At 43.1% G+C, this 15,769-nt stretch overlaps 1 protein-coding gene across 3 annotated transcripts in view; it reads right to left on the reverse strand.

Annotated features, from left to right (window-relative positions):
- Nucleotides 1-15,769, reverse strand: part of JARID2 (jumonji and AT-rich interaction domain containing 2) — a 226,813-nt gene that overhangs the window by 51,074 nt on the left and 159,970 nt on the right. For all 3 annotated transcript variants that reach the window (XM_037379184.1, XM_037379183.1, XM_037379185.1), the window contains exon 4: nucleotides 13,907-14,076. In XM_037379184.1, coding sequence (XP_037235081.1) covers nucleotides 13,907-14,076 — 170 coding nt within the window. The remainder of the gene's footprint in view (nucleotides 1-13,906; nucleotides 14,077-15,769) is intronic.

Raw genomic sequence — 15,769 nt, forward strand, 5'->3', positions numbered from 1 at the left:
CAAACTAGAAGCTTACAGCTTTCGCCAAACAGAAGAAAAAAAAGAGAATTTACAAATCAACCTGCACCCCAGCAATATTTTTAGGTTATTATTGTACTAAAATACTAGTATTTAAACTTCACAATGCTTTGCAGACCTCAACAATATTGTACATGATGTTTTTCAGTATTCTGGTTCAGTTTTAAACAAAGAGAAAAAACGAGACATCGGGATGTTTAAATTTGCCTAGGAGGTCCCTGGCAAAGGACAGAAAAGAGTAAAGGAGTCCTGACTCCCCATGTGCTCCTCTTAAGGATGTTGCTTCTCATCTCTTGTTTACTTCTCATGATGCTCCCCCTAACCTGCCTTGTTTGCACACGGGTAGGGCACACCATGCAATTAAGTGAGAGAGAAGTGAGGATTCACAAGCTTAACAACAATATAGGACTGGAATTTAAATGTGACTCTTGCACAACATTTCTTTTATGTGCGTCAAGCAACAGTGTACAGGTTTCCTTGCACTGCATCAGGACACATGACGTGACTGTAGCAACCTAAATAACTATTTTTAGATGTACAAATACTGCTGACAACTAATGGCCACTTTCCTTTATGCCTGATATTAGCCTATACTTCAAAATGAGTCTTCTGTCTATCCCCTGGAGGGACAGGTGCCCTAGGAGCCCTCTACTTTTCTCAGAAAGGTTTTTCTGGGTGAAGAAAGGGAAAAATAGAAAGTCAATAGAAGTGCAGAACGGGGGCTCATCACTTCAATACTTTCCCTGTAGCTAAAGAAAACAAAGGACAAAGAGCTGGGCTACAGACCAGCAACACAAGGTAGTGGCTATTTGGCTGATGCTTCCTTAGGAAACACTTCTGGCTTCTAGCTCCTCAGAACAGCAATTCCCTGGTTTGGTTGGTTTTGAGCTGTTGGTGTTGCCATTGCCAACAACTAACGAAAGGTTGTTTGTGGGTTGTGTATTCTCTGCTCCCATGTGGTTTGTACAAAACACTCTAACTACAAAAATTAAATTCTAAATGAACGGATAGCTAAATAGGGCACAAAACCAGGGATAGGCTGTTCCTGCAATGAACCAACCTTTCCTTTGCGTACTGGTTTGGGTTGGGATGTTTGTTCATAGTAGTTTGTAGAGGGCTATGTTTTGGGTTTGTGACCAAACCAGCAGTGGTAACACAGGGATGTGTTAGTTACTGCTGAGCAGTGCTTGCACAGCGTCAAGGCTTGCCCCACACACACCTTGTTTCTCACACTGCCCCACCAGCGAGCAGGCGGGGGGGGGGGGGGGGGGGGGGCAGAGGTTGGGAGGGGATGTAGCCAGGACAGCTGACCCCCACGGACCAAAGGGGTGTCCCAGACCACACGGCACCGTGCTCAGCAATAAAAGCTGGAGAAAGGAGGAGAAAGGAAGGGACTTTTGGAGTTACAGTACTGTCAGGCGCGATGAAGCCCTGCTTTCCTGGAGATGGCTGAATGCCTGTCTGCCAGTGGGAAGTAGTGAATGGATTCCTTATTCTGCTTTCCTTGCGCTCAAAGCTTTTGCATTACATATTAAACTGTTTTTCTTTACCTCATGAGTTTTTATCCCATGAGTTTTCTTAATTTTCTTACTTCCAATTCTCTCCTCCATCCCGCTAGGGGGGAGCAAGCAAGCTGCCGTGTGGGGCTCAGCTCCCACCTGTAAAGACCTTTGCTCTTGGTCTCTTTAATGGCCCCTTGGGGACTACGGCTGCCTTGGGGAGAAGCAGAGAGAAACCCCACCGCACCCCGTGCTGTGCATCGGTGGTAGGCTTGGGACAGCCAGGGAAAACTGCACCTAGGGCATGGCGATTCTGCCCCCTGAAATAACATACTTAATCCATCCAGCTTAGACGTAAATGTATGGACATATGGTTATCCTAGGGGGAGCGCCTTTTGCATGCCACAACTTTCACATTTATATAGACTAATGATCAAATTAAGACTGCTGACACATTTCACGGCATGAGAGCTGTAGCAACTTATAGAAACAAAAACCTTTGCATTTTTATGCAAGCCCAGAACTTTTTGGCACACTCTAAGCAATCAACCATAGTAGGTAAGAGGTGCTGAGAGGCACATTAATTCTTCTGCTTGGAGGGGAGCTTTAAGTCTCAACAGCAACTAACTAGAAGATTCCAAAACAGTTAGTCTACAACAGTGCTGCCTGAAAAATAAGATATTTTTTTTACATCTAGATACCCAAGTCTGTGGTATGGATTCAGAAGTTATTAGCTCTGCAAGACTGTATTGTGCAACAGTTCTAATCAGGATCCAAAGTCTGGCACCATCACGGCATTAACGCATTGACAAATGATAGCAGTAAAAGAAACTTACTGTTAGGAACCCTCAAAATTAGATTCAAACACAGACTGAAATCTCTCTATTATAATAGAAACAGTCAGAAATTTTATCCTTCTGAGACACTACAATAGGAGACCAGATAGAGCGTCTATTCTCTAAGCCTCATCTTCCCTAGAGTTCCATATCCCTGAGCCTTTTTGTCAGCTGCTTTCAACAGCAACCACCAAAAAAAATGATCATCTGCGACGCAAATGTTATTACAACAGCAATCTTACTTTTCTTTTCTTTTTTTGTATGCACAGAATAAAATACAATACTGTGTCCTTCTGCTTAGAAAGGAAGGAGGGTCCAACCCAAGTGCGACAGCAGACAGAAACTTCACCTAACTCTTGGTATTCAACTGTTGTAATCTCAGTGCATAAATCTTTGGCCAGAATGACATTTTTTAATTCTTTCCAATCGAGGACTGTGAACAACAACGGTTAAACTGCATTCCTGGGACAGCTGGGACTGTTTGGGAAGTACATTTCCAGAAAAATTAGACTAGCAACATCCAATAACACAGGAGAGTCCTGCTAGCCCTCACTTTACTGATCTAAGTGCTCTGCAATATGAGACCTTGGAGAAAAGCTAGTGTTCAATCTGGGTTGCCACCCCTCCTCCTGCTCCCCAGCTTTTCCTACATATTAAAGTTGACTTACAAAATGGAAAGGAAAGAAGAAAAAAAAAAGGCTGAACTCAAACATTTTCATTCTATTTAAGCACTGCTATGGATGAAGGACACTGAAAGAAATATAAAAGCTTTTGAGTTTTCTTGCTTACTTTTTATATTAGAACTATTTTAATCATCATCTTTTATAGTAAGATTTCCATTCTGGAATAGCCTGAAGTACTGAGAATTTGTTCACACCTATGGGTTGAGCTGATTAAAACCACTTTCACTTTAAGCCTAGGTAGCTAAACATGTCCAAAAGGCTGAGAAAACACTAGTTTAAAATACTGGAACAGGCTACTCGGACTCCTGATACTGCAAATTCCCTTTACGAGCAAACTGAAGGGAAGACAAGCCTTTAAGTACACTGTGATTTCATTTGAGCTGAAAGAGTAACATGTTGATTATACAACACCTGATGTGCTAAGTGTGAGCAGCTGACGTGCGCTGGTGGTGGTTTACACCAAGCAAAGAGCCAAGAGAACACCCTAAAACTCCTCCTACTGAAATAAAACTCCAGACTCCTCCTGACTGAAGAACTAATGAAGCTCATACATGTGAAGCTGCACCGGTAAAAGTGGAAGCTAGGCGATCACTCACCTTCTTTATCATAATACAGACTCCTGTCCTAAATATCCCTCTTAGCCTCCGAGACCAGACAGGGATGTGCACATGATGACGCATCCTACCTCTACAAGGGACCCCAAAACTGCTGATTTATATAAAAAATACTAAGTAGTGCTATTGTAGCCATGAATGTCTAAGACCATTGAAGATGTGGAGAAGAATGTGTGCTCAAGAGCTGGTTTGTTTCTTCTAGGTATAGCAATTGGTCTAACAAAATATATTGCCCTTCCTCATAAATATGGACTGTCTTCATCTCAAGTTAACAACATGGTAGTTTTCCTTACAGATTTCACTGAGACTTGCTGCTCTCAGGTTTCTCCATGTATAACAGGTATTCATCATGAAAATGATGTATGACAGCAAGATGATAAAATCCCTCAAAATTGGCATAAGAATAAAGAATACTGCAGGTTCACCAGACATACATGCATACACGTTCACAGAACATACAGCTGCGGATGTTTGCTTGATTTTTATTTTTCAACACACTATTCTGCACATTTTTGTCTGCCCGGACACACTCAGCAACAGAAACCCACGGGGCAGCTATGCCAGTTCATTCTTGCGTGTATTTTGGTAGCCAGACAAGAGTAAGGATGCGCAATCATCCCTCCTCTTCCTCTTGCCTTCCCCCAGCACCAGGGCATGATTCTCAAAGCCTGCCCAGGGCAACTGAAAGAGTAACATTAGAATTTAATTAATAACCAACACCAAAAGAGAAGAGCTGCAATGCGATAGAGGGCAACATCTGTGCCTGGGAGGTGGTGCATGCCAGGTCTCAGCACTCTGGGTATGCAATTCCCCTCTTCCTTGCTTTCCATCCCCAAGAAAACAGCAGAAAAATCGGTGAGACAGTTACGAGAGCCTGTGGCTGTACTGGATTTTGCAAGTCTCCTGTGCTGGGAGCCCCCAGGTTGTGCAGGCAGCTGCTACCATAGGCACTGCAGCGGATGAAGGGGAAGAGCAGGGGTCCAGCCCTCCAGCACCCAGGGAAGGTGTGTGAGCAGCCCTCCACATTGAGACACCCACCCTGCTGCCCACCCCAGCAGCAGGTGCCTGAAAAACCCACTCACTCAGCAAATGTGATGGTAATCTAGAAAATAAAATTTGACTTCCCACCACTTATGTAGAAGACATTTCATGCAAGGAACCAGCTAGACTGTCTGTGGCTGCATGGACATTTTTCTTGGCATCATAAATGGTCTACAGAGTATCTGCCTCCATCTGGCCTCTTGTTCTTATTCCTGTGCCACCACCTTGACTGTGGCAGTATAATATTTTGTGGGGCCATGTGGTGAATCGGATCAGGGAACTGATTCAGATTAAAATCCCAGACTAAGGAAATTAAAGTCCACTAATAAATGCTGTAACCGTAATGCAATGTTACAAGTTCTCAAGTAAAGATTTGGAAAATTTCTATGCACACTTTTTCTTATTGAATATGTAGCTTAATATATCACTTTATGTTATTAAACAAAACATGAGACACAGTATGTTTCCAGTATCATGTAGAAGCTGCACATTTTACATTCTGTCCTGACGATGTCTAGGCACATACTTCCTAAATGCTCCCCCTCCCCAAGACAGTCGATTTGTTCTGCATCAATGTTTGTACAAAAGCACATGCCATCACCAGAGAACTGGATGAGGCAATCGCAACACATGGGAAAGGAAGAAGCAGCCATGGCAGAAGAAGTAAGCTGAAAGAAAGGGCAGGCAACAGCAGCAGCACAGAGGAAGGCAGGAACTCAGATGGGCTGGGGCTGAAGAGGGAAGCGGTGAGAGGTGAGTTAGCAAACGGACACAGGATGCAGGACCAACGGGAGAGGGAAGCTACTGAAAAAATTGCTGACGTGAGATAGTAACAAATACAGGAAAGCAGGAAGGACACCTTGTCTTGAGCAGCTTTAACAGGAGCACCTGTCTGATAGTGCTGCTGACTTGCTGCCCTGTCCTGGACACATGCCACTCACCTTCTGCTCAACAGGTCGCTGTCAACTCACAGTTGAGAGCAGAAAAGCTATGGCCAAGGCCAGGCTGCAACCTGGGAGGAACTTCCCAGCCCTCTTCTCTGCCTCACTGCGGGAAGGCCAAATTGCCAAAGCTGGCCCTCATCCTGCTGTTTTGAAAGCCAAACAAATTGTCGGGGCTGTCCAAGGGATTGCAAACCACATGGAAAGCTCGGACAGCTAACAGAATGGCAGGTAGCCTCTCCTCACCAGTATCAGAGCAGGAGTTACTGCTCCTCTGATCAGACACCACTGTGCGTGGCAAATTTTGAGAAAATCATTAATGATGAGTTGGGTTTTTTTAATTCACTCATCATAGTTATAGTGAGCTATGAATTATTACAAAAAGGGAGGATACTCAGCTCTTTAAAAAATGAGGTTTGAAGTACATTTGGCAACTGGTGCCGTCAGTATCTGCAGTTTCATTATTGAAATTCTCTCGAGTATTTTGGTCTTCCCTCCTGTTGTGAGAGTAACACAAAAGAAAACCTAACTATATAGGAAAAACAATTACCACAACTATACACAAAGCATTGCCTAATGCATATGAAAGGATGACAAATGTATTTTATATCCTTTGTTATAACAACACGATGCTTATACAACAATAAGTATAAAGTAAAATATTTTTTTTAAGTCACGGTGCAAAATTCAGGCTGGCTAATAACAGTAGGCAGAACTGATGCTTACACAACCTGTACATACAGATGCACTGACCTCAGCAGCAAGCGCCTGATTAATAGAATAAACTATACTCTTTTTCAGCCATTTTATTTGACTAATGAGGTTATTAAATTTTTTTTTTTATTTGACAAATGTGTAGTTTTCCCTCCTAAATTACAGTATGTTTTGTTTCTCATTAAATTACATTAACTTTTGTCTTGGACTAGCTAAACATTTTTAAAAAACTCTGAATTTGGATCCGAAGAGTGGAATCAGAAGTACGGAAAGTGCATGTGCTTTGCCAAAAGCACTATTTCATTACTCTTCAGAATTAGCTGGCAGTGTTTCTGCAATATTTACTGAAGTACAAACCAAATGTTTTCATCTGGACAGGATTCAAACCCTGGTATGTTACAACCACAACAAAAATCATCTCAATCCAAGAGCCTTCTCTGTAATTTGGGCTGTGGTTTCTGCAAAATTGGAGGATTCTTCTCCATGAATTATTTACACCAACTCCCCCTCTAGCTCCTCTCTTTTATTTCCTCCTAACAATTAAACATAACCCAGATGTGCTTTGGAAAAATCTTAAAACAATTTAAGACATCAAAATGATTTAAGCACAAGGCAGGTCAAGGTATGCGGGCCTTCAGCCTGCCCCGATAAGCATGCGGCATGCCAAGCCCTACAACGAACCGCAGCCGCAGGTTTGGCTTCTGCTCCGACCCACGACCCCATTTCGGGGCTGTATGCAGGTGGAAAAACCTTGCCTCCCAAATGCTCCTGATGTACTGGCACCTCAATGCTTAAAATTTAGGGCCTGCTTCTCATTTATTATATGTCCTACTTATTACGTTTTGGCAGGACAGCGCCAAGTCCCTGAAGTGCGAATAAATGTAATTTATGCCTGCACTTTATGGTCGTTTTACGGAGCAAGGCTAAAAGAGAATGAAGTGCATAAACTCTATAGGAAAGAGCAATTGTATCTCACTTGCCTGGCTCCACCTGCAGGAACGGTCCCAGAGGGAGCTCCCCAGTGCCTGAGCCAGGGGGAGGAAAAGGCCATCCCAAGTCCAGAAATAAAACAGAGCTCATAAACACACCGACGCTCAAACTCTCCCTTCCTCTGCCGTTGTACGAATCACCAAGTTGCTTAGTGTTATGGCTAGTGCACTGACACAAACCCCATTTTCTTCTTGGTCCTTTCTTCAAAGCAGTAGAGCTAAACCCAAAAAGCCAAATAAAATTGTTCCTTTTCTAGAGAAACCGAGTAAGGGTGGGGAATGTGTGAATCTGCAGGGAAAAAATCAAAGGTTCACTTTCCAAAGTCAACAGAACACACAGCAGAGTGACAGACTACAGAATATTAAAAAAAAACAAGTAGAGCGTGTCTCACGTCTACAATTCATATCTGACCATCTCAAAGCAGTTTACTGTCACTAACCTGCCTAGATTTGGCAGGGAACCTCAAAAACAACCTTTCCCACATACACTTCGACCCCCGACTTTACGCTCCCCTCCACCAGGAACAAGACAAGCCTGCAAGTCCCAAACCCCCACACCGCCATTCCCAAAAGGCTATCAGGCTATGTTCCGTACCCAAGAGACCCTGAGCTCCATCCCTAGAACAAATTAAGTCTTTTGGGGAACACTGAACCTATGGTAGGTTCCCAGGTTACAGAAGCAAGCTCACCGGTTTCTGCCTTTGCCAGAATATCTTACACTGCCCACCTGGGCACTGAACACCGTGGGCAGCAAGGTTGTGAAGTGTTGCTGCTGCCATCGCAGCTCTTGGATTTTATGCCAGCAGGTCATCCATAATCAATGTCCAGCTATGCCAATACCTATATACAGAGTTAAAACATTCCTCCTCATTTTAACAGAAAAACAGCTCGCCGAGGGACTCGGAGTGGGTCTGTGGCAAATATAAAGGCTGAGCTACAAGATGAGTCTCCCGTTTCAACGAGTTCATTTCATCCTGCGGCTTTTTGCAGGAGTAGATACCGGGATCATTAACAGCAGAAAGGGGCCCCACAACGGGAAGAGCAAGGTAAAAACTTTGATTCAGCTGTAGTGCTACACACAGGCTACTCCGTCTTGCACTCAGCGGCTCTTCCCACCTCGTGTCCCGTGCAGGCACACGCTGATATGAAACTAACCTCAGCTGCATGCCTGGAGGGATGGCCCTCCAGCAGCACTCCCATCCCCTGGGAAGGGATAAAGCCATGGTGTTGGTCACCAGGCTCTCTCCGTGTATTTCACACATGTGCTGTTCACTGTGAGCCCATATATTCACTTCTCCCTGCCAAAACTGATTAAATTACTCTCATCCTAAACCACTGCGAGAGTTCCTTACCAACCCAGAGCAGCAAATTCCACAGCTGGACTAACTGGTTGCACATACACGAAGTATCTCATACTTTACGTTTCAATGTTACTCCTAACTTCAAAATTTAAACGACTTGGAAACTGTAAGACTACAGTTACTAAATGCAAACATATCTTTATTAAAAGGTTTGTAATATTAAGACCCAACACTCTAAAGTTTATTCTTGTGTTGTCAATCCATCCTAAAATTTTAGTCTCAAATACCAAATGACTTAAAATTGATAAAAAGTCTTCTTCCAATATCTTAAACAAATCTCCGTGTTTTAATATTACTCTGGAATTATAAAAACTAACCCAGACTGCAAAGCAGCTCATGTTTTTGGACAGTGTCAGCATTTCATTGTTTTGCTTCCAAGCCTAATCAAGTTGCCATCCTATTTAATGTGTTTACTCCGATCTGGTGAGCAGTGTCTCTGCGGTGGGCAATGTGCTCCCTTGGAAGGCTGGTGCTTAGAGAGCGTGATTGATGGCATCACCGGCTCTCAAAGTCCAGCGTACCCACTGATACTAGAGTAGCACGCAAGCGTACCTTCTGCCCCATTAAAAGCTAGGCAAATAGGTGTTTTCTAACATGCCCAAAATCAAGAGCTCCCACGTTTCTGACTGTGGGGACTCTCCCACTGTAATGGAAAACCTCTGCAGGTATCTACTGGCACAGGCAAACCTCTCCTATTAAGACTCCAGAGAGAAGGCTGGGACCAAAGGCCCCCAAGCCTACCACCCAAACAAGGTGTTTAAAAAAATCAAAAGGCTGTTTAAAAGCAAACTGCACGAGGACTGGGGCACTGAGATTTACTGAAGTTCAGATAAACATGCTATAGTGTGATTTTCTATTTCGGTTTTGCTCAGTTGTAATAAATCATTGGATCGTTAAGTCATTGCAGTACTCAAAGAAAAACGAACAGTCACACGTTTTGCAGAACAGTTAGAAGAGCCTGAAAACTCAATTTGTGAGATCTCAATTAACCATCTTTATTTAGGAATCCCTGAAATTCTCTAGCATGTAACTCCCAGAGGCCTGACTTAATTAGAAAATTGATCATGGGAAAACTTCTTAAAATGTAGGCTCCTAATCATAGCCTCCCTGTTATCACCTTTTGCCAAAGATCTATGGCTCACAGGGAGTTGTTTCTCCTTCCCCCTTTAACCCTATATTATTCCACTCACAATATTTTTAACCTGTAAATAATTACAGAGAGTAAAGGTAACTTAAATGCACTGTAACAGAAGCTGTTTAAAAAAATTTGATCAGAGGCAGAAAATACAATAAAAGTGAAAGCTGTTGTACAACCACACAGAGATGACACGCTTGTATCTATGCGTGCTGCTGAAATATACTAATTATGCCTCTGGCAAAGGGCATACGGGCTCCTTCAAAGAAGCTATTTAAAGATAAGAACACTGCAGACAAACACTTCAGAGATATCTGTGCTATTCCCTTCCTTCTTGCGTTGGAAATTCTAGGTCACAATTTAAAAAAAAATAATAATAATAAAAATTAAAAAGGATTTTAAAATAATAGAAAGCAGGGGAGCCTTGCCAAATCTGGTCAGCTAGATGCATTCCAGGGTGCTCAAATATTCATCAACTCTTAACAGCCTTTTCATTCTGCTCCGCTTACCTTTTAAGAAGTAATTAGTACATTGTGTTATCAAATCAAAAGTTCAAAACCCAAACTACTTAAGAACATGTCTAAAGCCCCTAGTGTTCTGGATAATGAAACCAAGCAGGTCCTCTTGGTTAAATTACCTTGTTTTGAAATAACAGGATGCTAGGGAAAAAAAGTAAAAGTGGTTTGAATCATTAGATTTTCTGATAAGTAGCAGAAGGCCAGGTAATTGGGATTTCTTTTCCCATGTATGGGACCTTACGTACACTGAGGGCATTTCTTCAGCATTGCTGCATGATAGTACTGCTCCATCACACAGAGAATTCAGCTGCTGCCACTTAAAATACCACCCACCACCACCACCCCAGAGTACTGAAAAGTGAACTGGTGGTGGTGATGAGATTTTTAAATTTCTCTGTTTAAAAATAGAAAATGAAAGTACATGCTGACATAGTGCGACAAATTTACACTGTGCTTCTGACACCGCTGCTGGGTATGGTGGGACGAGGACAGAGACGTGACCACAGAGCTGCCTTCCCACCACTCCTGGAGAAGACTCCCTTGCCAAAGGAAAGCTTTGATCATGAATGCAGGGGCTATACGATCAGAGCATTTTGAAGAACTAGGACCTAAGACAGTCCTAACTTAAAAAAAAAATAACAATTAAAAAAAAAATCACACAAACTTGGGGATTTACTGTCCTGGATCTAATCACTACTACGCTTACTACTAAACAATTTGCAAAGTGGGGAACTGTGAGTGTGCTCTTATGTCCATGTAATTATATGTCACATTTTATCATGAAAGCACAAACAGCCAGGGCTGGACAGACATATCTGGACAGAAGACAGAACAACCACAAGTCCCACCACGCAAGCAATTTTGAATCCCTCAACACTTCAGCAAATAACAGCACAGAGGTTCAAAACCAAAACAAACTGCATCCAAAAAAATCAGAAGTCTTCCCTACGGAGGGTTTAAGTAAGCTGCTGGCTCTTCCCTCTCCAAGCTCTCTGGGTGCCACCAGCCGAGCAGCACCAAACCAAGCCTGTCAGCGCCCTGCAAGGCCCCTCGTGGGACCTCCTGGAGCTGGGCTGGATGTACCAGCAGGCTGCTACATGAACTCCCTGCAAGTATATTAGGAACCAACTTCCATGTCCTTTTTTCCAACAGGCACACCAAATGACCCAGCCACCTGGAGCTAAACCTCCCCAGGGATCAAACGGGCACCACCTCAGGCAGGCAGGACACAGCAGTTCAGAGAGGGAAGGCAGAATCATGCCAATACCGCTCTCAACAACCCTATTCCTTCTCCCTCCAAGCCACAGCCACTCTTCCTGCTCCTCCACAAACACATTCAGGTAGCAGATTTCCCCGTTTATACTGGTCCTCGTCTGGCTTTATACAGGAGTAATGGAGCAATAAGCTTGTGGAGGTGCTGAAACAGCTGACAGCTTCCCCTTTCTGCTTTTCTTCAGCCTGTTTAAGCAGACCAAGAACATGCCATGTGTAGCACTCAAAGCAGATTTTCCCTCGTGGTTTTTAATATAATTGTAATTGGGATCTTGCCGTCTGAATGCACGTGTTGTCTGAAATATACGAGTACCCTGCATACTGAAGAAATTAGGAATGAATTGCAAGTTCTTAATTGACAATACAAAACATCAATTATTCTACAGATGAATAACAAAGAAGAAAATTACAGGTGCAAGAGCTAAACAGCCACTGATTAAAATAGAAATAAAAAACCCAACAAACCTTCTGAATGAAGCACTGGAAGAGGACAAAAGTACCCATGCTTCCCATTTACATTGTTAAAGCACAATGCTAAGAGATAGTAGGAAATAAAAATGGAGACAGGCCACATCCCCACACAGGTTGCCTTTCTTTAAGTGCAAGTGCCTTCAAAGCTATAAATACCACATGCTTAGTTAGCAAGCAGAGGAAACAAGCGTGTGAATGCAGCCATGTGTGCTCACACACACACACACACACACCCCATCTGAATTTTCCCACCAACAACTGTGGCAGTTGGCCCAGATCACAGCAGTGACATGCTGCCAACAGACTGATCAACCTCACAGCAGACTAAATTAGAAATACATTTCCACAGATTAGATTTCAGAGGACTGTGATGCCGCTTTAAACACCATTAGATTCTGCTCTTTGCAATCCTTTAAACAAACACAAAAGCTAGCAAACTAGCCCCCCTCCATCCCCTCCACCCACTCGCTTTACCAGAAGTCCCAGCAGGGTGGAGGCTCTATATTGGACCAGAGTCAAGACAGATAAATTACCAACCAGTCTAAAGCTACCACTAGCCTAAAATCTCACAGAACAGAATAAAAAAGGAAATCAAACCATGCTGCGTTAAGGTGAGAAAGTCTCAGCAGGAAGATACAGGTGGTGCTGTGACCAGTGCTGCTCACAGATGCAACAGAAACCTCAGAACTGGAAAGGGGAGTTCAAACACAAGCTTTGAAGGGTCCAATCCACGAGGTAAGACTTCTGCAAACAAGCCCTATCTGTAACAAATGCACACCCGAGGTAAGACTTCTGCAAACAAGCCCTATCTGTAACAAATGCACACCCTTTCAGCAGGTAACGGGGCAAAACAACAGCAAGAGGCATCGTTCCAGCACATCAATGATGGAGCAGTAACTCGCTAAGGGGGGGGGGGGGGGGCGGACGAACGGGGGACGGGGGGCGGTGTCTGCCAAAAGAGAAACCTGCCACAACAGCTGATATGAGAACTGGGAGATTAAACTGAAAGATGCTGTTTTCATCACATGACTTGGGACACAGGCCCATAGAAAGTCCCAGGAAAAGTGACCACTCTGGTGAGTGGTCTCCTTCTTTAGCTTAGTCAGGACAGTCAACTGTATACCTCACGCTAAGGTCCCCGAGTCTGACACGCAGGCTCACAAATACACACCAGTGATCCCAGACACACGCCATCCAGTTCCAGCCAGGCTCAGGCACCTGTTACCGTGAGATAATGCAGGTATCTCGCTGTACAACTTCAGAAACCTCATCTGCACTTGGGTTGCAGAGCGGAGGAGCTCACCTGTTTTAATTACCACCACGGGAACAGTCCAGCTCCTGGAGCAACCAAGAACAGCAGCAACCCCTCCACCCACTGTCAGATGAAAAGCCTCACTCAAATTGAAAAACACAGGACAGTGAATAGGTAGAGAAGGGGAATTTCCAACCAGGTATCTCCTCTTGCAGGAATAAGTACTCAGGCAAGTTACACACTTCTTCAGTTTCTAGTCAGGCAAAACAAAGGAGGATGCGGGGGGACTTAGGAGAGCTAGACAAAACCCCATTCAGGACAACAGAGTGTCAAGCATAAAAGAAATTTCCTTTTGCATTACTACTGGCCTCATTTTATGGTCTTTACAACCACGAACTCAAATGCTTCTGCTGCAGATACAGTCAAATGGCTGAGACTTGAAATGCATGCAATATATTCAAGCGCAGCACCAGTACATTTGTGTGGCTGCTACTTAGTGTGTGGTGCCATGGCTCATTCTTCGAATGAGACTGTCCCCCTTCAGCAGCTACAAGACTCCTACCTCGAAGACAGAGGAATGTGAGAAAATCTTCTGTCTTGGGCTTCCTTTTGGAGAGGTCAGAAATCTGAGTGGCAGGAGGGGGTAACAACGGCTCCACTATCTTTATTGGAGTTGTGCTGGGACTGTTTGGCTGGGACTGAGCAAACTTCCTTTGTGCTTGCAGCCTTGGCCTGTGGAAACAAGAGCATATCAGAAGCACGTTAGGCTGAACTTGCAGAAGAGACATCAGAATATAAAAATTCACCATTAAAAAAAAAAGGGGGGGGTTGGTGGGTGGAGACAGGGCGATCTGAATCCACCTCCCACCAGTATCATATTCCTACTTGGGGTCCACTGCGAAGGCAGTATTTTATTTGCCTTACCCTCTGGTAACTTCTGCAACAATTTGGAAAACCAGAAAGGGAACATCTTGACTATAAAATCTGTGACTACTATTTCATATGTTCCAAATATTTTCTTGCACATCTTACGATTACAGTTTACCATTCACTTGTTTGGAGATTAAATCTGTATTTTGCACCATAAAAATGTCTTTTTTTAAAAAAAGTGTCAGTGTTCTTTGCTACTTGTTTTTAATTAATCTACAAATGAGGTTTATTTTAGACCCATTAAAATTTTCACATATTCCAATCTGCTAGGATACTATTTACATGATAAAATACACATTAGTAGATAAAAGTATCTATGTTAGCACCCAGTTCTACAAAAACAAATCAATACTTTCAAGGAAAGCTATTTTTGTTCCCTGGGCCACAGCCTAGAAAACAGTAAAGCAAGGAGGTCTGGGGTGGGGTAAGCAGTAGTTATGACCAGTTTATAAGAATGAAGGACATGCACGGAGTGAATCTGCCTCAGTCCCGCTACTGGGTGATGGACTGACACCCTCTGCTAAGTTTTAGAGCATGGCCGGGTATGGCTGTAGGAAATTAACTGATGCAGGTGGTTTTGGCAGTCAGGATGCAAATTATTTCAAGCCTATCTGAAGGCTCTGATTAACTGCTAGGTGGCAATGAATATGATTTTCTTTAATACGTCCAGAACACAAATTGGTATTAGGGAAAGCGCTTTGGGGCAGGACAGATACCCGGAGGGGGTCTCACTAGGAACCTGGCTCGGCTCAGCATTTAAGAACATGCTAATTTCTCACTTAAGCAACTAGGATTCTAATTACGATCTTTATTACAGCTTCAAAAAGGAGAGAAGCTACTGAAAGAACTTAAAACCTCATTGAGAAAGCATGCAATTTTATGTCATTTTCTTCCCTAATAGCAGAGTATTTACATAATGTCAAACTGAAACATGTATCAAATAACACTGAAGGAAAAGCCAGGTCTCGTCACTCCACAGCAGGCTTGACTTCAGGAAAGCATAGCTATCGTTCAGTGTGGATGAAACACCTAAGAGGCAAATCTCTTCTTTTGCACAGACATGAAACTTAAATAGCTAGGTAAGAAGAACAGGCTTGTTACTGCATTTTAAACTCCCACAATTTTGTGGCCAAAACAGAAAAAAGAAAAAAAAAAGAAGTTGAAAATCCCAGCAGTGTTTGTATATGTATACACACATCCCCTAACGACAACAGAGAACAAAAGTAACATTCAGCAATTTTCTCCCTAAACTTTGTATAAAATTGTCCACGTCCTAATTATCCAGCCCCCACTTCCCCAAACAACAAACACCACCAGCCACTCTTACTGCTTATTTTCATCTCCTTAATAGCAAATATAACATGATGGTTATAATTATTTTTTTTATCACAGTGCTTATAATTTGTGAACTGGAACTAAAAGACTATTGAACACATACATTTTGTTGTATCTATGAACAAACTATCTTCCCGGAATTGAAGTCTTGTATACACCC

Source organism: Falco rusticolus, chromosome 3 (genome assembly GCF_015220075.1).
Source record: "Falco rusticolus isolate bFalRus1 chromosome 3, bFalRus1.pri, whole genome shotgun sequence".
Lineage (NCBI taxonomy): Eukaryota > Metazoa > Chordata > Aves > Falconiformes > Falconidae > Falco > Falco rusticolus.